This window comes from Lissotriton vulgaris, chromosome 4_1 (genome assembly GCF_964263255.1).
Source record: "Lissotriton vulgaris chromosome 4_1, aLisVul1.2, whole genome shotgun sequence".
NCBI lineage: Eukaryota > Metazoa > Chordata > Amphibia > Caudata > Salamandridae > Lissotriton > Lissotriton vulgaris.
In genome coordinates, this window is record NC_141691.1 from 772,709,503 (window position 1) to 772,736,014 (window position 26,512).

General features: G+C 43.9%; 1 protein-coding gene across 1 annotated transcript in view; it reads left to right on the forward strand.

Annotated features, from left to right (window-relative positions):
- The first annotated feature begins 393 nt into the window (after window positions 1-393).
- KIF13A (kinesin family member 13A) overlaps window positions 394-26,512 on the forward strand; it is a 762,232-nt gene continuing 736,113 nt past the window's right edge. Inside the window, exons 1-2 of the mRNA XM_086965110.1 lie at window positions 394-756; window positions 1,584-1,677. Coding sequence (XP_086821236.1) covers window positions 702-756; window positions 1,584-1,677 — 149 coding nt within the window. The 5' untranslated portion in view covers window positions 394-701. The remainder of the gene's footprint in view (window positions 757-1,583; window positions 1,678-26,512) is intronic.

Sequence of the window (26,512 nt, forward strand, 5' to 3'; positions counted from 1 at the left end):
AGCGCGTGACACTAGTTTCTTAAAAACATAATTGTAGGAGGAGTTGGAAAGGCAGGCACGTCAAGAAGTTTTCTCGATTTTTTCACTTTTGATACTCGGAGTATAAATTTAGAAACATTAAGTAGTGTTTAAACAAAAAAAAGGTAGACTTTCTCAGAAACAGACTGTTACTATATGTGACAGGGATTTGTGAAAAATCACAGTTCGGAGGCCTTGGGCGCGCGATAAGTAGCCTGCATGTCATCCTCCCGACCTCCAGTCGCCTCTCTTGCCTCGTACTTACGCTTCTCCCTCAATGCCCAAGTTTGCCGAAGAGCTTCGGGTGTTTCCGTGCGGCGGATCTTCGGCTCTTTCCGTGCTCTTTCGGCTGTCTCCGGCAGTCACGGTTTCTCTGGGGGAGCACACGGGGCTCCCGGCTGTGCCCGATCCCGGAGGTCTTTCGCTGCTGGTGCCGCGGCGCGGACGGCGCTGGAAGATGGCGGCCGGGCTGAGGGTGGAGCGCAGCGCCCGGGATCCCCGTGAGGAGGCTGCGGGTCTGTGATGCGCACAGGGCGGCCGGGCATGGAGCAGGCTGCGCCTGGGAGCTGTGCACAGGATTCCCGAGCCCGGCGCCGCCCGCAGCGCCCTCGGGGCTTCGCGTGATTGCAGCCGAACTCCAGGGAGTCCGTAATCCCGGGAGGGAGCCGCCGTGCAGAGCAGACATGTCTGACAGTAAAGTCAAAGTGGCCGTCAGGCTCCGGCCCATGAACCGCCGAGGTATGATGCACTTTTATTCTGTTTTCACCTCCTCTCTCTTTTATTTTATTTGCGATATCGCTGAGTTCAGATGTCTTTCTCCCTATGTGCGAGGGCCATTGCCATGTGCTGCTGGCAAAGTTGGGATGCACACTTGTCTGGCTTGCTTCTTTGCCTTACATAGGTGTGTGTGTTTCTGCACTTTTTGTTATCCACACTTGTCTTCTTCCACTTTGCTTCCAAAGTAGTCTAGCCTTGCTATACAGCATTGCACGGCTTTTTTCGGTCCACATTAAAGAACAAAATAAAATATCCCCTCTTGTTATGCTTCTGTCTCACGCTGTTGCTATGTTTTATATACTTTGTTTCCATTATCAAGATGCTTTGTACAATTGTCGAGTCGCAACTTTAGTTTTTGCCAGTTGATCCGTGCAAGTTTTTTGTGAAACGCACTTGTCTTTTTCTTTTCTTAGACATTTGCCTTGTTTTACCCTCATATTTTTGGCAGTTGTATGGGTTCACAACAGAAAATATATATTTTCCCTTGATCCTAATGTTATAAGTGCACTAATCGCTAGTGTGACACAATACAATTTCCCTTGATGGCTCTCATATCTTCCGCAAGTTGTATAGGTTCACCGTTTTGTTGCTGCATGTGTGTATTACTGCAACTTGCTTTATACGGCATTTTATTTTAGTTTTAATTTGCACAGCTGTTGCTTTTTTTTCGTTTTCTGTTCTGCTGTTTCTCTTTTCTTATTTCCACGTTTGTATTGTTGGTTATTTTTCGTCGTTGTTCTTTGATCACTAATCGCTTAATTTCCTGTGCCTCCTTTTCCATCTGTTAGAGCTGGATCTTAGCACGAAGTGTGTGGTGGAGATGGAGGGCAACCAGACGGTGCTGCACCCTCCGCCTGCCAACGCCAAGCAGCCAGACAACAGGTAGGCGATCCTCAGACGGCGAGCTCAAGGCAGTGCCGCCTTCTGGCGTACTGACACTGGAGGGACCAGGCGTCCCGCATTTGCCGGGAAACTCCCGGGGTTTCCATATTTGTTGCAGCAGATTTCGGGCAATTTGGCTACTGTCCCGGTTTTTTTGAGAGGGTAAACTGAAAACAATGAGAGGCACTTATTTTAGGTATTCCTAAAAAGGCCTGGTTAGCAGCTGTTATGAGTAAGCAATTTAATTAGGAGGTAATATGCTGGTTATAAAAAGTGCATTTTATTTTTTTAGTTCCTCTTCTGTGTTTCTATGTTGATGAGCGCTGTCAATCTTTGCCATTTTGTTGATGCAAAATGTTAGTCCTTCCTCCATTTTTGCGAAATGCCCCCGATTTTGGGTCGCACGACCTGGTCATCCGAAGTCCGACACCCTATATTTGCATTCTTCGTGCACAATCCCCATAACGCACACTATAATGTGGAGGTGGGAGGTGCAGAGCTGATTAATTGTATGTGCTTTTTATATGATGTCAGCGAAAATTTAATAAGGCATTCAAATGTAATCTGGTAGATGATGTTGGGATGAGTGAGCAAAAAACTTGTCTATGTTCAGCACTTAAAGTTATATATATTGTTTTGTATCGGGCTGTATTATATTCCGCCGAATCATATATGAGTGAGGTGTTTGGTGATCATATCAGTTCTGGGATCTGAGTCATTTGTTATGTTATCAGAGAATTGTATGGCACTGTTAGTATGGTTATCTCAGGGCTGTCAGATTCTGGTACCTTCTCACCCTGTTCTTGGGATTATGTCACAGACCAGAGTCTATTTCCTGTTTGCGGAGGATCACCAGTAGCCTGGGGTTGGCTGAAATATCCTATGTGATGTACGGTGTGTCAACCTGGAGATCTTTACTCATTTCGGTACTTCGCATCAGAAGGACCGCTTCCAATTTTGCTAGGTACAGAAAATGAAGCATTGACTGGTAAAGTGACTTGCCCAGGATCGCAGAATTGTTTGGGCATGAAGAGCTGGGATTTCAGCCCAGAATCCCTAGTTCCAATTGTTCAATTTAGATACTGGACCTTATGACACTTTGTTCATTGTTGTCGTTCTGGAACAAAAGTTGTGATCTGTATTAGAAATAAATGTGAAGCTCTTATGCATCATATCAAAGGTGTTTTCACTGAACTGCTCTATGCTGTTGCAGCCTACATAAGTATTCTTGTGAAAAAAATATAGTTTGAAGTTTCAGGGGATTCTGTGAAAATAATTAGAAAGTATAGTAGTAGTTTACTTTATTCGATAAAAAATCTCATCATAAAAGTATACAATTTATACAGTACATTAAAAAAAAAAAAAAAAGAGCAGGGGCCCACCAATCCTATATAAACATACATCATCCCATACTACTCAATTTCGTTTAAAATTACTAAAATATAAATGTACAGTACATTAAAAAGATAAAAATGCAAGGAGCCACCAATCCTATGTGATCATACAACATCACATACTACTCAATTTATACAATTGCTAAAATATACAACAAGCATTAGAAATGCAATAGGTCTCGCAGCATTAGAGTTAGTGCTTTTAGAATTGTTAATGGTTTTTTTTGTAAATCTTTAGCATGAGGGTGAGGGTGGGTGAGTGAGGGTGAGGGTGAGTGAGGGTGGGTGAGTGTGAGTGTGTGTGAGTGTGGGTGTGTGTGAGTGTGGGTGTGTGTGAGTGTGGGTGAGTGTGGGTGAGGGTGAGGGATTGAGGGTGAGGGGTTGAGGGTGAGGGGTTGAGGGTGAGTGAGGGTGAGGGGTTGAGGGTGAGTGAGGGTGAGGGGTTGAGGGTGAATGAGGGTGAGGGAGGGTGAGGGGTTGAGGGTGAGTGGGGGTGAGTGAGGGTGAGGGGTTGAAGGTGAGTGTGGGTGAGTGTGGGTGAGTGTGGGTGAGGGATTGAGGGTGAGGGGTTGAGGGTGAGGGGTTGAGGGTGAGGGGTTGAGGGTGAGGGGTTGAGGGTGGGTGAGGGGTTGAGGGTGAGTGAGGGTGAGTGAGGGTGAGGGGTTGAGGGTGAGGGGTTGAGGGTGAGTGGGGGTGAGTGAGGGTGAGGGGTTGAGGGTGAGTGAGGGTGAGGGGTTGAGGGTGAGTGAGGATGAGGGGTTGAGGGTGGGTGAGAGTGAGGGTGAGGGTGAGTGAAGGTGGGTGAGGGGTTGAGGGTGATTGAGGGTGAGGCGTTGAGGGTGAGTGAGGGTGAGGGGTTGAGGGTGAGTGAAGGTGAGGGTGAGTGAGGGTGAGTGAGGGTGAGGGGTTGAGGGTGAGGGGTTGAGGGTGAGGTGTTGAGGGTGAGTGAGGGTGAGTGAGGTGTTGAGGGTGAGTGAGGGTGAGTTAGGGTGAGGGGTTGAGGGTGAGTGAGAGTAGTTGAGGCTGAGTGAGGGTGAGTGAGAGTGAGGGTGAGTGAGGGGGTGAGGGTGAGGGGTTGAGGGTGAGTGAGGGTGAGGGGTTGAGTTAGGGTGAGGGGTTGAGTGTGAGTGAGGGTGAGGGGTTGAGGGTGAGTAAGGGTGAGGGTGAGTGAGGGTGAGGGTGGGTGAGGGTGAGTGAGGGTGAGTGAGGGGTTGAGGGTGAGGGGTTGAGGGTGAGGGGTTGAGGGTGAGTGAGGGTGAGGGGTTGAGGGTGAGTGAGGGTGAGTGAGGGTGAGTGAGGGTGAGTGAGGGTGAGGGGTTGAGGGTGAGTGAGGATGAGTGAGGGGTTGAGGGTGAGTGATGGTCAGGGTGAGTGAGGGGTTGAGGGTGAGTGAGGGGTTGAGGGTGAGTGATGGTCAGGGTGAGTGTGGGTGAGGGGTTGAGGGTGAGTGAGGGTGAGTTTGAGGGGTTGAGGGTGAGGGGTTGAGGGTGAGTGAGTGACGGTGAGGGGTTGAGGGTGAGTGAGGGGTTGAGGGTGAGGGGTTGAGGGTGAGGGGTTGAGGGTGAGTGAGGGTGAGGGGTTGAGGGTGAGTGAGGGTGAGGGGTTGAGGGTGAGTGAGGATGAGTGAGAGTGAGGGTGAGTGAGGGGTTGAGGGTGAGTGAGGGGTTGAGGGTGAGTGATGGTCAGGGTGAGTGAGGGTGAGTTTGAGGGGTTGAGGGTGAGGGTGAGGGGTTCCTCTCGGAAAAGCTAGCAAATGCCCCCTGGCCGCATGAGAACGACACAACGCTGTGGCCTCCGCAGAGGGTGTTCCATACACACAACCACTTGCTGTAGTGCTTTGTCCACTTGTAACGGAATCTGGAGAAGGCCGGGGGTGAAATGTCAACAGAGGAAAGAAAGCAAACTCAACCTGGGGGCCGGAGCTGGAAGCCATTTTATTATCATAACACCCCTCTTAGCGCTGTATAGACAGATAAGACAGAAACGGGGCTCCAGTTACGAGACGCATGTCTTCAAAATTGCACCCATGACATTTTGTTCTAGTGTTCCTGGTGTCCCGGGTACATGTATTGACACAGCCCCCTGTATTAAACTGAAGTAGCCTATAATTGGGTACATGCACTGAGCTGTCATGAATCCTACCCCCACCACACAAAGGTGGTCTCTTACCCCTTAAAACGGTTCAACACACTGTGTAGAGGAGACGCCAACTTCACGCATATCTATGCGAACAACAAATCTATGGTTCCAATCGTGGAGTTTAAGAAATTCTTCAAAATACACCACATGGGTTCGTGTGGTGTTCGAATTCTAAAAAGTCAGAAAAAAAAACGATCTATTAGTAGATCGATCCCAGTACTGAAAGCTACTTATCTAATTCAAGCAGTGTCCAAAAGATATAAGATAAAGTCCGCAATATAACACCAACCAACCGTACCTGTGTAGAATCACCCTCGATGAGACTCGCGTCCTCGACCCGGAAGTGACTACCACCCGACCCGGAAGGCAAGGTTATAGCCTCCACAGGTAGAGAAAGCCTAGAATGCGAACCTCCGTTGTGGATGGCGAGATAAACAACGGGCTGAATTACCGCTGCGGAGGTTAAAAGTCCCGAAAATATAATTAGGGAGGTTCGGAGTCTCGTTAGTAAAAGTGAAAACCGACAAGTCAAAAGTATAATGAAGCGGCTCCAACTAAATCTTAAGGCCGTATTACGGCTATCCTGACAAAAATGCTCATGTACATAAAAGGCCACCATTAGTAGCACACAAAGGTCCCCATGTAACACAAAGAAAGCGGAAAAGAAAGGGCATTGTGAATAACGAGAAGTTGTAAAACGAAGAAAGAGTGTTATAGCAAGGCAATATGAGAGGCAGGCATGGGAGGAGAGGAGGAGGGGGGAGGAGAGTAGGGGAGGCACGGCCTAGCGGCCGTGCAATCAAGTAGTGAGGGGGCGGAGTTGTGGGAAGGCTGAGAGAGAGAGTAGGCGGCTGGGTGCATGTGCACGCGCATTTAAGCTCAATGCGCATGCGCATTGAGCTTAAATTTATCGTGCACTGCAAGGAATCGCCACGATTCCTTGCAGTGTGGATAAAGAGCCGATAAGTGCCAATACTCTCGCCTTGCTCGATGCGCATGCGCATCGACAGGCGAGACCTAATAAAAACCGTTGTCATGAGAACCATTAGAAGACACATCCTGCCTTGAGGCCAACTGGCGGTTAGGTTGGGTGGGGGGTGGGCTTGGACCTCCTTGTACGTGCCTGCCACGCACTACCCAAATATTTAGCTACCCCACATACCATAGCAATGGAGGACGTATCAGTGCAGAGGACCCGTAGGGCCATTTTGTGACATCTAAGGCCCAACCCCTTGCATAGTGGTTTTAACCATATCTTCCTGGCAACCCTATGTGCCGGGCAGGCAAAGAAAAAATGAGCCACAAACTTGTTGGGGGCTGCACAACCGGGACAGGCTTCTGGTAGAGCACCTGAATCTTTCCACCCAAAAGTAAAGTCATTCACCGGTTAGGTCCTGAGCCTCAGTTTTAGGTAAAGTGATCTGTCCAGTGGTTTCTCTATATAATCAAGGAAGGGTTCGAGTTTTCTTGTCCATTTGATCTCCAGGAAACGCTGGGAGAGAGGGCCCCCTTCACTTCCTCGTATGGCCATCTCCTGTACCCAGTCCCAATAGAGCTTCTTGATCACTACCTTGGGAGGCGGTGTTTGGCCCAACCATGCTTCACTTAAGCCCAGTTGCACAACCAGCTGTCTCAGGTTGCACAACCACTTGATCTTATTGCCTGTGTTGAGGATAATAAGTTCACCTAGAACTGCAGCATAATTATGGAGCTCCTGGGTCCTTCTCAGACGCACCCAGAAGAGTAGTGGGCGCAGACGCACTATATCTTTTATTAATTAGAAAGTCAAACATTACTATAATTTTAATTTGTGTAATGAGATTTCATGTTTTTATTTCTTTGCAAGTGGACTAATCCAAATAAAAAAAGGACACTTAGTGTGTGTGTCTGACATTATGCTAACATGCAGAGTAGACACTATCGCCCTATGAGCCGGGATGCAGCCAGGTTAGGGACGCGAGGCCTGATTAACAATGGAGGTGATAAAAGACCCCTAAGGATAGTAGGGTGGTCTTCTGTGACACTGAAACCGTGCTTGCAATACCTTCAGTGCTCAGTTGCCGGATCTAGAGGCTTGTGCTTGCTGTAAGATCCACATTTGCCTAGCAGCATGCACCGCTGAGGGCGATGTCTGAAAATCAGGTGGGCTCGCCATTCCCTGGCCAAGGCGGAGGCCTTGTCCCGGCTGTTGGGTGGCTCGCACGTAGGTATGACGTGTCAGTGATGCAAGTCCATATGGTGCCCCACAGGCATCGGTTTATGTGCCCTCTGCCTGAAGGCAACCTTCACTCGAGTTCCACAGGTGCAATGTTTGAGGTTTTGATATGATGCCTGTTGGTTCTCACATGCGCCTCCGTGAAGTCTCTGATGATACTGCTGGATTTGAGTGAGCATGCCTTCTCAGCGTGGTACGGTGCAAGGCACTGTTGGAGCTTCGCTTCATTCTTCAGTGTATTGTTTGACGACTTTACATATTGACTACAGTGAGCGTTTGCTAATTTTGTATTTGGCTGCATATTTTAAGATTTAGAACTGAAGTGGGTGCAGTGTTGGGCCATTGTGCTTAAAATCGACACAGTGTCCAATGGTTGCTGCTCAAACACACTCCTGTGCTCACTGTTCAGATTTAAAAACATCTCTTTTAGTAGAACTCAATTGTCTTAGTTGAAGGCCGTAGGAATGATTATGCCTGAGATGGAGGCGAGAACAACTGAGATAAATGGCATTTTGATAGCTCGGGTGCAGGAGCAAAATTTCTGATACTGTTTTCACTCCCATCTGTCTAGGGGCAGGGGTCTCCAAACCGGTCCTGGAGGGCCGGATCCATGCCAGATTTTTGGGATATCCCCATTGAGATACATGTAGTTATTTTAAAAATCTGGCATGGATCTGGCCCTCCAGGACCGGTTTGGAGACCCCTGGTCTAGGGCTACTTTAGATCCTGCAGAGCTAGGTAGAATTGCATAGGCATGCATAAGGTTTCATTGAACAGGTGGGCCTCTCTCTAGATTACGCTTGCAGTCTCTCTTATTTGCTCCTCTTCTGCTTGCAGGATTTGGGGGTTAGTTTACTTCTGTCACAAGCTGATGTTGGAGACACTTGATGTACTCATTCGAGGCCTTCCTCTGACTGCCTTCAAGAGAGTTGCTGTTGATCAGGTGGCTATGGCCTGACACACTGAAGGTTAATAGTTCCTGTAACTGCCTTCATCTCTGTAGGAGTACATGGCAGTGCACATACCAGCTTTTTGGCAAGACTGCCTCTGTAGGGCAACAATGTGCACCTGCCCAGTGACCTCTTGAGGCATAAGAAGTTCATTATTCTTATTGACCCACAAAAGCAAACCGAAATGGCTGAAAAAGTTTGGTATTAAGGTTGTACTTGTCAAAAACCATTAAAAGATGTGATGGAAGAATTGAAAAACATGAATATGCATATTGTGTTCTCCATCCGCAAAGTACCATCTTCCCCCCCACAAAAGGACCATTCATTAATGTGGTGAAATCTAGGCGCGTGCAGCCCTTCCTACTTCCTCCACAATATTCTTTCAGGCCCTCATGGGCTTTCCACCAACATCTTCATTGAGCTGCACATCTGCAACAGATGAGCGCTGTTTGCTGTGACAAATGTAGCCAATAAAAAACAAAAAACTCTGCAGCAAAAGGCTGCACTCCATTGAAACTGGCAAATGATTGACCCGAAAGGAGGGCACGCGGCTGGCCATGTCTCTGTTCTTCTAGACATTCGAATGATGGCCTTTTTAGGGAGAGAATGTAAATTTCATGAAAAAACTCAAAAGTAGGCAGTCGAGGTGACGCTTTGGCAAAGCAAAGGAACTTCTGGTTTGTGTTATCCATGAGCAAACGGGTATGTTTAATTTAGATTTGCTTTGACGCCAATAACAAAGAAGTAAAACAACAAGAAAGCATTTACTTAATATCTGTTAAAATATCTCCTGAAGATAATTTATCTATTAACAGTAGTGCATTTAAGTATTTTCTCTTCCAATTGATGTAATGAACACCTATGGACAGAAACGTTTGTTTTTTTAGTCCATGTTACAGTGCTCTAAAACTAAATGCAGTTGATTTTCACACACAATTGCTTCTTGTCCTAGTAAATTTAAGGCGTTTTTCTAAAACTTGCATTTAGAATCTTAGTTTTGCGCAGTCGTTTTCCTATCTGGTTTAAGTGATAACGGCCCTATATGAATGGAAATTGAATAATGCCCTTGCTTAACAACTACCCATTAACATTTTACATCCCATGTCTGGCTTCACACTTGCTTAAAGTTACATCTGTCGAGAGTATTTTTTTCCCCCTTTCTGTTTAATTCCGGAATCAGACAATTTGATCTTTGTCAGGGACTGTTGAGTGATAGTGAGGTGGCCAGAGAGCGGGACTCGCGCTGTGCAGACGGGGAAGGGTTCAGCCTGGCGACAGCTGTGACTGCAGCGTCACACTCGCCAAGAGTCGGGTGGCTGCAAAGTTCAAAGAGAGTCCCCTTATTAAAGCCACAGAACGCGTTGGATTGTGAAATATGCAAGCTGCCGTTTGTTTTCCCCAACATTCTCTTGTTTAAACAACTATTGTTTTTTTCTTTATTTTTTTTTGCTAAACTGTGAATGTGGTTGTTGTATGTACAGCAACTAGCCAGAGATTACTTTTGCAGAAAATGTCATGCCACAAAACATGCATGTACATCGAAAGACCTTTAACTTTCATGCGCAGTAATTCCCCCTAATTACATTGAGCCCTGTTCCTAAACGGAGAGAAAATGAAGTAACGGTCTCAGAAATCTGGCGTATGGCTGTGAAGCCCTTGAGAAGAATGCTGCTGGCGCGGGGCCAACATACCAATGCACCAGACTGTAAAAATAGATCGGAATAGGAAAAGTTGTGTGGACGGGAGCATGGTGCGTCCGCCCACCCCCACCCAGGCCCTAAAACGACCTGTGTTGGTCTACGCAGATTCTAATTCCCAACGGCCGTTTTTCAGTGAAACACAAGTTGAAATACAGTGCCTTCAGCGGTGTGTTGAGAGCAGAGCGGAAGAAATGCCATTCCAGCAATAGAGTTGCTTCGTCAGATTCCTCATCTCATAAGTGGTTGATTGGTGATCCAAAACAACGGGGTAGTTGTTGCTACAAGTTATTGTCTTGTGGCCACTAAAGGTTAGCACCCCTTCTGGGGTGCTAACCTTTAGTTAGCACCACATACATACCTTTATCCATGTATGTATGTGGTATTTGTACAGCGTGAACCTAGCCGAAGGCAGCGTACGAAGCACTATACAGGTTCAAAAGCAGAGATCCAGTCGGGAGGTGATTGGAAGAGTAGCGCAATCTAGTAGTGGAAGTGGACTGGACCGTTGGTGGTCCTTAATTAATTAATTGTGGGTTTGTAATGCGCTAGAATCGACTCCCGAAGGAGTATCTCTGCGCAGTAGACAATTGGGGAACCCGTACTGGCTTTCCCTGTGAGATGGTCCCTACTTGGTATCTCCATGGTGAAACCAGGCATCCCCGGCGTATGTGGGGGGCCGTTGTGGAGATGAGGAAAGCTAATGCCCATAGTTGCCGAGTGTGATCCCTGGTTAGAGTAGGCACCGAGGTGAGAATTATCGAGTCCGCTGCCCCTGGTCCACGACCCTGCCGCGTTGGGAATTGAACCCTGGTCCCGGGCCGTCATCTGCTCTCGGGTCTGCCGCCTCTAACCAGTGAGCCACACCACTCTACTAATGATGTGTGTGCGCCTGTTTAGCTCTTTTCTAAACTGCTCAAGCTTCCCTGGGGATATTGGGCTGCCCCGATTATCTTCCCAAAACTGGAGCTGGGAGACACTATTGATTCTGACTCTTGGTTATGAGTCGACTGTTTTTTTACGTGTGCTTGAATTGGGGTATGTGTTGAAAAGCACGACCGGTTACTGTGATCAGAACTGGAATAGTTAAAATAATATCACATAAACGGAAGGCCTATTTGACCTTGTTGCTCCTGGCACAGATGTCACGTTGCCCCTGTTCTGTCTGCTTTTCACAACACGTTCAACATTTCCGTACAACCTTTCCCCTGGCCTAGACGGCGAACAAACAGAAGCCAAAATGAGCCCTTGCATCTGTATGCATGACGTAGTTATGAGTTCTCCAAGTAGGTAGCAAAAAGCCCACCAGTGGGCAGGTGTAGGACTTGAGTGAGGCTTCAGATCTTAAGGATCAAAAGGCAACAACGGTCCTTACAAGGGGAATTACAGTATCAAATAACTATAGGCCACAATATGCACTATCATGAAAAGAGAAGTCCAGCCGGACCTCAAATTTAATCGATAAGAAAATGAAAATTATGTCAAACAAACATAAATATCAGTCAGATCTTAAGGAGGCAAAGACTTTGCGATCTAAAATAAGCCACACCTGGTTTAACTTTAGGCCAAAGCTGAAGTACAATACGTCTATAATAAACTGATAAGGGTGAACCGATCCAGAGCAGGCCTTTTTGAGTGTTTTTAGGTATGTAACTCTTTGCATCATTAAGTTACAGTTCAGTTTGTCTGGTTTGCTTAAGACCTCTTGGAGACATTCATAAAGTTGACCTAGGAATGCATCCTGCTCTTTGCCTGGCTTTGGCTTTGTGGTTTGTAACTTGCTTTGTCCTGCTTTCCATTTGCTGGCTTTGTTTTGGTAAAACTGTATGTCTGTGCAAATGTAATGGTCATTTCAATTGAAAATGTGTTGTCTGTAATGACAGTGTGCTACCACACCATCAATACTCCACTCTAGTCTGCACCACTCCGCTGCACTCTGCACCACTCCATACCATTGCACTCTACACCTCTCTACCATGTACCACTCTACTCTGTACCACTCTAATCCATGCCAATGCACTCTTCACCACTCTAGTCTTGGCCACACCAATCTGCTGTGCACAATTCCACTCAACTCCACTGTACTCTATGCCACTCTGCAACACTGCACTCTATGCCAATACACTAGTCTATGCCAATGCACTCAACTCTATGCCAATCCACTGTACACCAATCTAATCTACTCTGCACAATTGAACTCAATGCAGATGCACTCTACACCACTTTACTCTACGCCATTACTCTCTATGCCATTGTACACAACTGCACTCTACCCTGCACCACTCCACTTCATTCTACTTCGAAACAATTTACTCTGTGCCACTCTGGCTACTCCATGCCACTGCACTCTGTGCCACTCTACTCTTAGCCAAGTCTCTCTACATAACGACACTATCACTGCACGGTCTTCCACTGAACTCTGCACATCTCTACTGCACTCTGTGCCACTGCACTATACGCCGCTGCACTCTATGCCACTCAACTCTACTGTGCACCTCTGCATCACTCAACTGTGCCGCACTGCATTCTACTATGCAACACTCTCCGCCCACTGCATTCTACTATGCACCACATTAATCTACGCTACTGCATTCTGCGATGCTTCAATGATGCCACTGAATTCAATGCCACTGCAATCTACGCCACTATACTCTGCAACACTCAATGTCAATGGACTCTGCACCAGTCCACTCTATGCCACTCCAGTGTTAGCCACTCTACATGACTCCACACTATGCCACTCCAATAGACCACATTCTCTGCCTCTCCACTGTACATTCCTGTATTCAACTCTTAACCATTCTACTCTATTCCACTCTCCTTGACGCCACTAACTTTTAGCCATGCTGAATAGCAGCCACACTATTGTACAACATGGCTAAAACACATTGGCAAAACCAATAGCTCTTGCTTAGGTGATACCTATTGGCTTTACCAATGCTGGTTTTTGTTGTGTATTGACTATATACTGTTGTGTCATCAGCTGTGGAAACTTGGGTTCTTCTGCTGTGCCACGGAATTTTTATTTGGTACAATCTCCTGAAAATGTTATGTTCAATAGAGATTTGTATAGCGCTGTATTGTCTTTGATATGGACTTGCAGCGCTGTTAGATTGTACTAACTTCATGCCTGGGTCTTGATGATTCCGACACAGCTTGATTCCATTATTTTTCAAAGCACGTTGTTAAAATGATGCTGTTTTATGTCCTTATTTGTTGTTTTAGAATTGTCACAATAAATGCGATTCCGCTTGTTAGCTTACAGTCCCGTTTCTGCTTATTCAGAAGCCTGGCGGACTCAAAGTTGTATTATGTGGAATGCCCACCTAACCCTGCTATTTTTGTTTGTTTGCCTGGTGCTATTGTCTCTTTTACATAATTGATGAGCAAAAAAAAAGAGCCGAACCAAAAAAGCATGTAAACTGCATTTGAATTGGTGCAAGCGGAGAGCTGCACTTCAGGTGGCAAAACACCCATTAAAGGCGCCTAAATGTATCTGTGCGGCGCTCTGCCAAGTGCTTCCAAGGTAAGGTAAGGTGAGGCCTTTCAGAGCCTGTAACAAAACCATATTCCATAGCTCCCTGGCCTAAAAACCTTTGAGACGAGGAGGACTCGCAGAAGATAGGCTTCTTCGAATATAATAAATGATGCATCATCGCAGTCTGACATTTGGTTAAATATTTAATGCAAGCTGACTGAGAAGTCAGCGGCGTGTAAGTTCTTTTAGCAGAAATCTAAGCCCGGTCTTGGTTTCACGGTAACTGATAATGTGGCAGAGATCCAGCGCTTGCTGACGGTGGGTCTTGGTGGTTAGTGTCAGAAAGCAAAGCTGCATCTTTGTGGTAATGGTTTTGTGTTAAAACCATGGTCTTCTGGGCACGCTGAAGCTTTTTTAATCAGCATTATGGGTGCTAACGTGTTGTCAAAGTCAAGTCCCTACTATTACAAGTGCATTTTTCATCTGCACTCGAAGGTAAAGGACTTTTTGCGTGTAGTACTACACTAATCCCCTTTCACTGGTGGGGCATTTTGTTCTCTGGAACAGCAAATTCCAGTTATAAACATTCCTTAGCTGTAGCGATGCTGTTTCCTTGGGTACTTAGATTAGTTTTTAGCAATCGTGCCTTTCTTGCAAATAAAAAAGTATGCATGTTGAAATTGTGTTCAGGATGCGGTGTTCCCAGACATGTGAAACATGTTGCCACAGATAATAAGTGTGTTTTGGGTACATAATTCCTCTGTTATCTAGATGTTATAAAGACATGTGGCTATCCAGTTTTACTCCCACCACTTGATATTTCTTAGAGTTCCTAGCTTAAATTTTTTGGCATATAAGTAAGCAGCACAGGAAATAAAATTGATCAAGTTGTCCACGAACACTCATTTTGGTGAAGTGGGGAAACCAGGATCAGAACATTAGTTTCCAGAAGCCTCAGTGAACAATTTAGAATGCATTTTCCAGCCTTTGTTAAGTTAAAAAAAAAAAGGGAAGTGTTCAACACATTTGTATTTAAGACCGTGATCTATTACATTTGTTGACCTCAAATGTTGGAATCATTTTTTTTTGCATTAATTCCCACTAGACCCTCTAAAATGTAATTTCTTTGTAGATCTTTTCTTTTATTTGGATAGGATTTCCAAACTTGTTTTTGGAGTTGTGGAAGAGTTTGTTTTACAATGTGCACTGCTGACACTTGAGACCCATTTCCGGCTCATTATTCATATTTATGAATAGCAGCACTTTTTCTGAGAACCTTGATTAGTAGCAATTGTTCGTGATTAACATGGATGAAATGATTGATTTCTGCAATTCTTTGTTAGTCAAGGTGTTTCCAGTGGTGGCTGACAGGGCGTGGGGAACAAAATACAAAAAATAAAACCAGTTACCTCCTCACAGCCACCGGCCTCCGTCTCTCCTCCATCGTTTCTTCGACCCGGAAGGAGAAAGCACACAGGCTCCCCTAAACCAATCACAACACTGCAATGCAACGTTGTGATTGGTCTGAGAACCGTGGTTCAGCGCTCAGACAAGGACTGGGACCCTGTGCATGTTCTCCACCCAGGATGTGTATTACAGCCTGGTCGAAAATATGCTAAGTACCTATGACTGTTTGGCTAACCCAAGACGGTTGGCCAAACCGTCAATGGCACTTAATGTGCACACACCATTCCTCCTCCCAGGCTGTGACACAAGCCCCGCCTGCCCTGACGCAGCCCTATAGCTACGAAAATAACAATGTGATTATAATTTTAGTTTGCCTGCTCTGAGGGCAGTGGGGCGACGCTCCTCCCCCTTAGCCGAGCTGCCCCTTGGTGTTTTCTTTTTTTAAATGAATACAGCTCAGGAATTCTGGTAGCCTTCTTGTTGCTGTGTTTGTATTGCTCTTATTCTGTATGTGTGTTGGCGGGGAGGGCAGTTTAATCACAGTTGGAAAGTCTTGTGCAGGTCCTACTAGACGCCACCATGAGACCCTGAAATGTCTTATAAGACTTCAGCAAAGGCTTGGAAGCCCTCGTTTCGTCACCCACTTTTTTTTCAAGATAATGTGGTGGGGGAGGCAACTGTTCTTTGGTAATTGGGGACGACCACGCACACTCTTACATAACTCTTTAAAATGCCCTTAAGTGTAGAAAAAAAGCTTAATTGTAGGGTTGGTGGTGAGGTTGAATTGTAGCATATTCCCATAGGCGAGGGTGACCAGCCGTCCTGGTTGTGCAGGGGCAATGGCAGTTTTCACCATCTGCCCCAGCAAATTTCAGTAACTTTGGCATGTGTCCCGGTATTTTGAGAGGGTCGAAAGAACACAGAGGCAAAGCTTTCATGTATTTCTGTGCAGGATTAGTTAGTAGCTCTTATAAAAAAAAAATGTAATTAACACAGATGTACACATGTTCTAAAAGTAGTTTTTCCCTTGGTGCCTCACTGTCTGCTTTTTCTATGTTGGTGAGCACTGGCAATTAGTCCTTCTGTGCCGGGAAACAACCTTTACTACGCGGTCAAAACACCGAAATACATTCACAACGCAGCTTTTACAACGCAAGTCGTTAGCACGACTTGCACTGGAGGGCGCTCTAGACTAAGGAATAGTGTGATTTACTATTCCAACACCTTCCCTACTGTACGTAGGTTGGAGTTGGAATAGTAAATCATACTATTCCTAAGTCCAGCACCCTACAGCGCAAGTCGTGGTAACGACTTGCGTTGTAAAAGTTGTGTTGTGATGTACTGCTATCATTTTGATCGCGTTGTAACGTCATATATCCTTCTGTGCCTCCCAGGGGATGCAGAATTATAGTCATATACTTATGTTTGTCTCGGTTTTTCCAAAATCTGGTGACCCTACCATTGGAATACCCCCCTCCCCCCCACCTCTCCACCCCCGTCCTTCTTAACTCCATCTGATCTGTCAAATGAGCCTGGAAGGAGATGAGATATATTACCATTTAAACTACATAGGCAGATCTAGAGTATGCTGTGGTAATTAAGGTGGGACTCTTCCTCAAAGAGGGGTGATGCGCCAGGCCAGGTTTCCAAAGCATGGCGCTCTTTCCATGATTAGATGTAATGTGATTGAGGCCTTCCAAGATGGACTCCAACCAAAGGCAAATGTTAGACTGGAATCCACCTTCAAATGAAACAGTCAATGGATAGAGTAATTATTGTGGGTATCGGTGGATTGGAGGGGGGGGGTTGCATGAAGAATCACAATTGCGATAATGTGTCTGAGTTTAAAGTTGTTCAATCTAAATGAGCAGTGTGCTCAGAGCTTTTTTGGAATTCTTAATGTTAAGGTGACTAAGGACCTCATTCGATAGCCCTGGAGTGTCGCTCTGCCCCACCTCGGGTTGTCGATTCTGGGGCATCAGTAACTGTGGGGGCAGAGTTTATTATAAGTGGCACTGAGTGTCTTCTCAGAACTGATAAATTACAGGGGTAATATGTATTTAAGTGTCCCAGTTTTCCCTTTGTGCCCATTTGTACGGGTAAATATATACAGAAAACAATGTTTACTGTCTGTATTTATTTTTAAAAGCGGCGAAATGCAGAAAACTATGCTTCTTGTGTGCGACTCTCCATGCTGTTTTTTGTGTTTTCCAGGACAACAGTAGAGCAGATAGACAACATGGAAAGTGAAAAAACAGTTTGAGATGTCCATAAATACAGGCATATGTTGACATAGTTGTATTATAATACTGACATTTACCTGGAGGTGTAGTGTTTTCCTGTATTTGGCTGCTTAAAATGCAAAAATATGGCAGGCAGCAAAGTATGAGTAAATGTTCATCAGTCAAATAAATGTGGAAATATACAGTTTTACGATACCATTTATTCGCAAAACACAAAATAAATATGGATACATTCCTATAAGATGGCCAAAAAGTAAATATGGATAAATACAGACAGAAATGTAAAAAAAAAGGTAACTACTGTAAAACTGGGAGCTCTGTATGTAATTCCATTCCATAATTTCTTGGGTTACTCCTCATTTCCTTCAAGTAGATACAGACACCCGGCCTACGAGGTTTATGTAGGCGGGGTGTGTAAATGAGGGCCTTTTGAAGCAGGCATCGATGGTGGTTGGAAGGAAAACATGGTGACGTTAAAATGACTGCTGAGAGTAACGGGAGGTTTCTATTGCTGGATTTAACCTTAGCATTCTGAGTCTGTTAACTGCCAAGAAGTATAGAAGTCAGATGAGTTTGGCTTCCTAGGTATGTGTTTTTTTATTTTTTATTTTCTATTCGGTGGAAATGCCAAGAATCCACAGCGAAGACCAAATGAGCTACATTTTTTCTGTTCGTTTTAAGATGGCTCCAACAGACTTTCCATTTAACTCGTCACTCTAATTGCACAGTGGCAGCTTGATTTATAGAGAAAGTACGTTTAACAATTTAAAATATTTAAAAAAAAAACAAAGACCAGTTTCAATGGGTTGTGTACTAAAAGTTCGCTGTAGGGCTTCTTGTACATAGACTGTTCTCTTTTTGTCCTCAATCCAGCAGTATTCTGGTCGTGTTTTTGGTTCTCTGCCCTCTTGAGAATGTGTGCAGAGGCTTCTTGCAAGACCTCAGTGATTGAATAGATATGTGAGTTTTTATAGTGCTGGACAGCTGATGAATGGCTGAGGGAAAAAGGACAAAATTATAGTAGATGAAGTTTAACCCCTTCGATGCTCATGACGGAACGGTTCCGTCATGAGCATCGGTTGAGCTGTGCTCATGACGGAACCATTGCGTCATGACCACTCCCGTTTTCATTAGGGCTCAGCACCGGCGGTAAATCTTACCTGCACGGATGTGGTTAAAAAATATGTAAAATTGGACTGCAAATTCAAGTGTATTTTATGGTTTAAGGGGGTCAGCAATAGATTACCACAAATTGGCACTTGGGCGCATATTGTCCAGCTTGACCTCGACCATTGGCATTTTTGTGGTCTGTCATGCTGCACACTATTGTGCCAAGATCATTTGAGAGCTCAATATGATGGGTTGAAAAATCTTGAGCAGGGACGGCCTATGATGGCGAAACATTGAGGATCTAATTAAAATGCCAGTTGGGAGAGGTCAGTTCTGAAAATACTTGACTGTAGGGTTAAGAAGTTGATTTGCTCAACTCTGTATATTGAAAGGTTATTGTACCATTTTAGCCCACATGAGCCCCCCCCCCCCCCTCCCCAGTTAAACATATCCATGCTGTAATTGGCGTGCGCCTCTGTGGAGAGGTGTGTGGTGCCTGGTAGAACGGTTGCCTTGTAAGGAACTCTCACCATTCTGCTGATTTAGAAGCGAAGAAGATCGAAGATTGCATTTGACGTTGCCAAGGAAAATTTGGAAAAAATGTGCAGTATTCCACTGGGGAAAAAAAAACATGCCCAGCGGTAAATTAGTGTCCAGTCCACACTGATAAATATTTCCACAGCAGATTGAAATATCACAAAAATTGAATTCTTGAAAATTAAGTTCTCTGAGAGAATTTTCTGGCATCTTATTCATCGCCACAATAACTACAGAGACAGTGTTGAAGTGTGATGTGTATGCATTAAAAGCAACAATTAAATTAGAAAAGCTATAGAGCTTAGTGAGATGATGAAGAAAATTACTTATGTTACTTTTCCGGGCCCCGTGATGAAGTTGAAGAGAATTTCTGAATCGGAGCAGACTAGGTGTCAATATATCATGCTGAAGACAATGGTGTTGGCATAATTCTGAATGTACTAGTTTGGCGCTTGTGACTGACTCCTGTGTGAATATTGTTGATGAGCTTTCAGGCAATAGGTGGACTGGAATGGAAGATTTTAACCTTCTTTCTTAGAATTTCGTATTTTTGGCCATAACTGAGGGTATTGACAAATGTAAATGCATCAACTTAACGCGTTAAGTGCTGTTAGTTGTACGCTCTGCAATTCCAATCCTAAGCCAAATGCAAAAGGGAATGAGATAAAGGGTAGATAACAACACATTCTTAGTATATGGGCAATGAGGCCATCTGCATCTGTGTCTGACAGGCTCATCAGGTGCAAGGTAGCAAACCGGCCATGTGACCCTGATTCAGGCTTTCACTGAACTTGGAGTGTAAGTAAATAGCAGTAGCTGGTGTCACAATTCTAAACTTTCTGATTGGCTGGGGCCAACTTCATAATTCCCAATAGTCTGCTGCCAAGGGCTTACTGAAGGTCCCTCACACAAAGTTCTAGGCCTGGGCCTAATATGAGAAAAAGTCCTTTTAAACACTAGTTTAACTGAAGGATGATAATACGCTTGGAGGATGTCACAGCTGAGGGTAAAATGTTCTAAATTAAAAAGGTTGAAAAAGAAAGTCCAGCATTGGAATTTTAGAGCAAAAGGCCTATATTGGCTGCTCCATTGCCTTCAGTGGAGCTTCCAGCACTGCATTGTTCTTTGACCCAGCCATCGTCAAATTGATTGTCATTGCAGAACCAGGGCTTGGGTCAAGCCATTAGGTCTTTTCGTCCATAATTTTATATTAAAATTGTGGATCACAGATATGAGTGAAGAGTGCTCCACACAGCCCCAGGTATTGAGGTGCAGATACATACACAATCTCACTTCTGCATGTGGTGATTGTTGATTTTACTGCGCAAAGCCAAGGTAAGTAGGGCGCTCTGGTAAAACCGGTTTATATGGGGCCTTTATCTTTCGAGAGCTCATGGTCTCCCTGTGCCCTGGGAAATTTTATCCTGACTAGTCATGGACTGTGCTTGCCAAGGTGGAAGAGTTTCAGTGCTTGTCCCAGAATGAATTCAGTGCTTCAACATGAGTCTTTACCATCTTATTTAACACACCATATTAAGCCTTGCTTTTCGAAAATGGTTTGATTTTCGTAGCCGCAGTAGTGTGCGTGCAGGAGCCATCTGTTGCAGTGAATCATTCACGGACATTATTTCACTTGCCTTTCAAAGACTGTATTTCCCTTTTCATCAGCGGGTAAGCTAAATCAGTGGGTTTAGCATTCCGCATGTATAAATGCAAACCCTTCCCTCTACTATCCCACATGTCCACTGCTCCAAATTAATTTCCTATTCCCCTATACTAATTCCCCACTAATCCTGTTTGGGTTCCGGGGTAGCGTGCTACCTGCCGAAAAATGCAACTGCACCCCATCAGTGGCAGCAAGTGCTATATAAATGCAAACCCTTCTATCTTCTATCCCCCACTGTCCTTTTCAATACAAATAAACTTGCATGTCCACTGCTCAAATTAATTTCATATCTCCATATACTAATTCATCACTAATCCTTTTTGGGTTCTGGAGTAGCATGGGACTCGCTGAAAAAGCACTTTGATGCTGCGTCAGTAAGCGCTATATAAATTAAATGACAATTACTTTGTAGATGCGTCTGTCACCTGCAGGTTACCAGTTTGATTCTTTTCAGAGTTGACTTTTTTCTTATCCTTCTGTGGTGATCTAATTAGTAATTATGATTTGTGTAACCTGGCCTGTCACTGAAGTACCAAGTACTGTGGTTTCCAATGAGTACTTTTACTCATTGACAAATTATAATTTTTTTAATAGTCAATCTGTATAGTAGATTTTTCGCTTAAACTATGCAGTTGGGATTTCCTGCCTGTGAATTTCCATTGCAAAAGGTCATATGATGTGCAGATTAGGGGTAGAATAGGTGTAACACTGCAGCTGAACATTTAGTGTTGGTGGCAATAGATTGCCACATATTTGCTTTGCTTGTGTAAGGAAAGTATTTTGGTGTCTGCAGTTTGGCAGGTGGGGTTAGTAATGATGAAGCTTAGTACCAGTTTTTTTGGGAGGGGTAATTTGTTGACATGGGGTTGCAGTTCCAATGGAAACGTGTACAAGGGTGGTGGGTTGTTCGCGAGTAATTGTTATTGTAATGCATACACCTACTACGTACTCTGATCGTCTGCCAGGGTGTAAGATGCTCCGTGCTTTTCACTGAATGCATTGACTGCTTCAACATGAGACTTTACTAGCTGTGAACTATCACTGTCCGCATCCTCAAGTTCGGGATTACATTTACTTCGCTTTACTTGAGTGGTGGACTTTTGTGTGTAAGCAAATATATGTTAGTGCTATGCCTTGTGCAAATTTCGGGGCCCAAAAATCGCGACCAGACTGAAATTAGCAACTAAGGCTTTTCAAAAAAACAATACATTCAATAAATGTGAAGCACACTGGACTCCATGTGAAAGTCAAATACTGATTAGTTTCAAACCATAAAGGTTTATTAAATGTTAGGGGTTTACAGGAGGCAGAAATCTTCAAGTTAGTATCAATCAATAATCAAAGTATGAATGCATCAATTTACAGAAAGTTGAAATAAAATTGATGTCCTGTAAGTAAGAGCACAACCTAGAATGGATTCTCAAGGAGACAAATAAAGGAAATTCAGTTCTCGCATTAAGACTACTAAAAATTATCTCCTGCTCTGCTCTATTCTGAACTCTTGTCTGATCTACACTAGTTTAGAAAAGAAGCACAAAACAATGTTCACAAGGAACTCCTTTATCTCGAACAGTACACAATCTGCCACTAGAGTAGTTGCTCTGATTCAATCATAGTCAAAAAATTATACTTATTCATTCATGACCCTCCATTGAGTCACAGTACAAATTATATCCGAGTATCTATACACACTTGTGTATTCACATTCCTTAAAAAAGCCCACAAACCTATTAATTAAAGATCTACCTTACTTCAGCCGAAGTAGGTCATTTTATTCTGCAGTTACAGTCTGTACCACTGACCTATTTCCTTAAACCTAAGTCATCAAAATATTTGCATTTCGTTGCACATTCGGACTGGTATTGTGAACCCCAGTGAAGTGACCATTACCTATTTTAGTGAGAACTGTTTGACATAGTGAAAAAAACTGGGAAACAGGTTATTGGTAAAATTCAAAAGGACGGGCTCAATACAATAGATAATTTAATTCAGGCTCTCTCTTTTGCATGGTGACGATGGCTTTTCACAGGAGTAATGCTCGATCGAGAGCAGGAAAGGTGAAACAGAATGTGTGTCATCACTAATTGCGTGAATATGGACATGTGTAGTCAAAGCTGTGGGTTCTACCGACACCCTGAAGTATCCCAGTTATCGCTTGGTGGAACTGAACATTAGTCTGAATATCTATTGTTCCTGTGCTTCATCATTCAACCGACATCCTACATCCAGGATACTATATTAACAATTGTCTGTGCTGTACAGTCCCCAGAAACACAGTCCTGAAGAGACCCCATATCTAGAGAGGGTCGGAAGCTGTTGACGCCATACAAAAGAGTGCCTGAATTAAATTATTATCTATTGTATTGAGCTCGTCCTTTTGAATTTGACCAATAACCCGTTTCCCAGTTTTTTTCACTATGTCACACAGTACTCACTAAAATAGGTTACGGTCACTTCACTGGGGTTCACAATACCACTCCGAATGTGCAACTAAATGCAAACATTTTAATGACTTCTTTTTAAGAAAATACAACTGTGGTACAGACTGTAACTGCAGAATAAAATTACCTACTTCGGCTTAAGTAAGGTATATCTTTCATTAAAAGGTTTGTGGGCTTTTTTTAAGGGATGCGAATACACGAGTGTGTATAGATACTCTGATATAATTTGTACTGTGACTCAATGGAGGGTCATGAATGAATAAGTATTATTGTGAGTATGATTGAATCAGAGCAACTACTCTAGTTGCAGATTGTGTACTGTTTAAGATAAATGAGTTCCTTGTGAACATTGTTTTGTGCTTCTGTACTTACCCAGCTCACAAGGACGTATGGGTTGCTCTTGTTATTTGAAATACTACACTAATTTAGATCACATAATTCAAACATTTGCTACAACTTCACACAGTTCTCGGGGAACAATTCAATCCGATTAAAGCGAGATGCTACAATTATATGCTCGTTAGCTACTCTGGATTCATCACAATACAGCTTCTCTCAGCGTCCTTCAAGCTTACGCGATCTGTAGCAAGATGCGGGTACCAACCTGTACTTGCAGGTATGTTCGTGAATACGCCACTCATTAAACATTCCATAGTTATTGCAGAGAAAAGAAAACCTCTTCACATGGGCAAGAAAGCAAAAGACCATTGCATTTGATACTTAAGACTTGAACCTTCTCTAGAAAGAAAATGTTCACGTGTTGCAAGCAAGATGGCAACCTGTAATGGTTATTTTTAAAGGGAGCCTACGTTAGCTAATCTAAATGTAAATGCACATTTTTCTCTACAAATCTAATTTGCAAATATGTGTTAACGTCAAGTTAAGGCAAACCAGGTAATACAAATGTGCCATCATATATGTAGTGTCTTACTCCTAGTTTATTGATTTGTACATCTATGCCTTCAATTAACTTTAGAATAAGTATCTGTGAATGTTAAACCTCTGGCTGTGTGGATTTACACGTTTAAAAAAACAATTGAATTGCAGTTTCACTCGCCGTTAATCGTTCATCCTGATAATCTGGCAAAGATCCTGCCCTCCTTGACCTGCGTTGGATACCCTGCTCTAGAACGACAGAACTCGTGTCCATTGTCATTGAGTGTATGGTGGTGGTAACACTACAGCTATAAGCTGCTGTTCCAAGAATCCGCACGGGTGCTATAGTAGGTAGCATGACCCTAGTCTAGGGCAAAAAGGGCACTCTTACTTAATTACTTCGCCAACTATCCCTCCTGGGGTATAGGCAATCATCCAGGACTTTCCGGTAATCTCCGTCCACGTCTGTTTTTTTTTTTCCATTCTTACTCCAGGTGTAACTAGTTATTACACAGGCTATTAGTGACTAGTGACAAAGACTGGGCTTCTTGGAAATAATTGCTATACAGGATGCCTTTACCTGGCCGAAATACATTGCACGCTTGATTTCCCCCAGACACAAAATGAATGACATTGTTCTCCAAAGATTGCATCGTTGTACATGAACAAACCAGCTTTGCACTCTGTGTGGACAGCTGTGTTTCTAGGTGAACTAGGTCTTTAGAACATGGAATTATGTGTCACAGGCAAGGACAAAGGTCCAGTGGTTATCTGTGAAACTAATTTAAGTTGAGATACTTGCGTGCGATGGCCGCTCCCACCTCTCTCTGTAGAGGAAAGTCATCTTTCAGGCCTGCACCTGTGCTGTATTCAGTTGCTTACCTTCTGTAGTCAGCCTGCTAGGAATCAGTCTGCTGGTTGGTATTCCGGGAAGGGTGCGAGGGTTTGCAAGGTGTCAAACTGTCTTCATTCATAAATCTTAACCCAGAGGCCATCTTGTTGTAAGGATGGGCATGCAGTTTTCATAAGCAAGTAGGGATCATTTCTGTGGTACAGCTTACCGTACATATGACACTTTAAACTCGCTATGGGAATTACGCCTTTCTTCATTTAGAAAATACCATAGGTGCATTCAGCTGTAGAAGGGTGTTTTCCACTGCAAACAAAATTACAAATGTTGTCTTGTGCACGCATTGACTTGTAGTTCATTCTTCTGCTTTTACGCTTTCCTATCGAAAGATAAACTGATCTACAAAAATAGGATAGTCAGTTGTTGGATTCATGGTGTTAAGCTAAAATTGCACTTGAAATGTATTTTATTTCTTTTCAGAAAGGTAACATCTTCTTGCTCCAAATATTTTATTTCACGTGTAGTGTGGGACTGCTTAAATAGTGTAAGATCGTTTTGCTAGCTTGTAGGTCCGTCACCTACTTGTTACAAACCTGAACTGGACTTGAAACAACCCCTGAGCACAAAATCTCTCTATTCCTGGGGTAATAGTAACATTTAAGTTTTTCCTCTCCTAGGCGGTGTTGACCTCTTATTGAAGGTATTACTTTGCCCTGAATCTCTGTGTACGCATGTTTGCTCGATTTGTCTCTGGCAACACGTGAATGCTTTGTTTCCCTTCTTTTCATTGCCACGTGGAATTTCACTCGACATAGTTCAACTTTAGCAGGACTACGTACCATTGATTGCTAAAAGTTTCCGAAATCGTTTAGTTTACTTCATGATGCTGCTTTGGTACATCGATTGATGGCTATTCGAGTGGAAGAGTTAGCGAATGACAAACCAAATCTTCTGTAAGCATTTTAACAACCTATATTTAGGAATGCTTGGTACCACATACAGTGCGACCGTGTAGAGGCTCCACTACGCAGGATCTCCTACTACATTAATCGTATAACATACACCAGCAGGGCCAAGATATCACCCATAATCCTAACACTGCCATTTGCCTCAATCCAGAAACCCACTCCTACCATATGGATCACCTTACCCTCCATGCATGCAGTGTTGCCACCTTTCCCAGAGAAAAATACCTGCTTCTAGTTTTATTTATTTTGCAACGGCCATTAAATGATTCCTACGTAAAACTTTACATGAATGAACCTTTATTTATTCTTGACATGGCCTTGCTGTGTGTGGTTGGTTTAATTACGAGCCTGAGGTCATTAGGGTAGCTGTAGTCCACTATAAATCAATAGTGGATCCCTTCCATTTGAAGCAGCCACTCCCTATAACTTTCAAGATCACGTGCTTGGCTTTCTCCTACAATTATAACAAAATCTGTGGCTACATTTTGTGGCCGGAAATGCAAGCTAAGCACAATCCGGAAAGGATAAATCTGTTGATTTTATAATGGACTGGCCATTAAGGATCTCTGCTTCGGGAGCCCCCTGCCTTCATGGTACTTGACTGTGCTTTCAGAGTTTGAGAGCCCTGTCTGTTAAAATATAAACGTCCAGGTCAGGTCACCTCTTCATTGCGAATGAGTTGAGTTATTGCGAATTGTTAATCACTGATGTGTGGAATTGTTAATTGCCTGTGCGACCTACTCTCCAACGTTTTGTTTTGCAGGAGATTATAACCGCAAAAACCTATTTTGCAGTAAAATACTAATAAATATATAATACATATTGGATAACTGTGCATTATGGTCAATAGGCCCCGGTGACGAC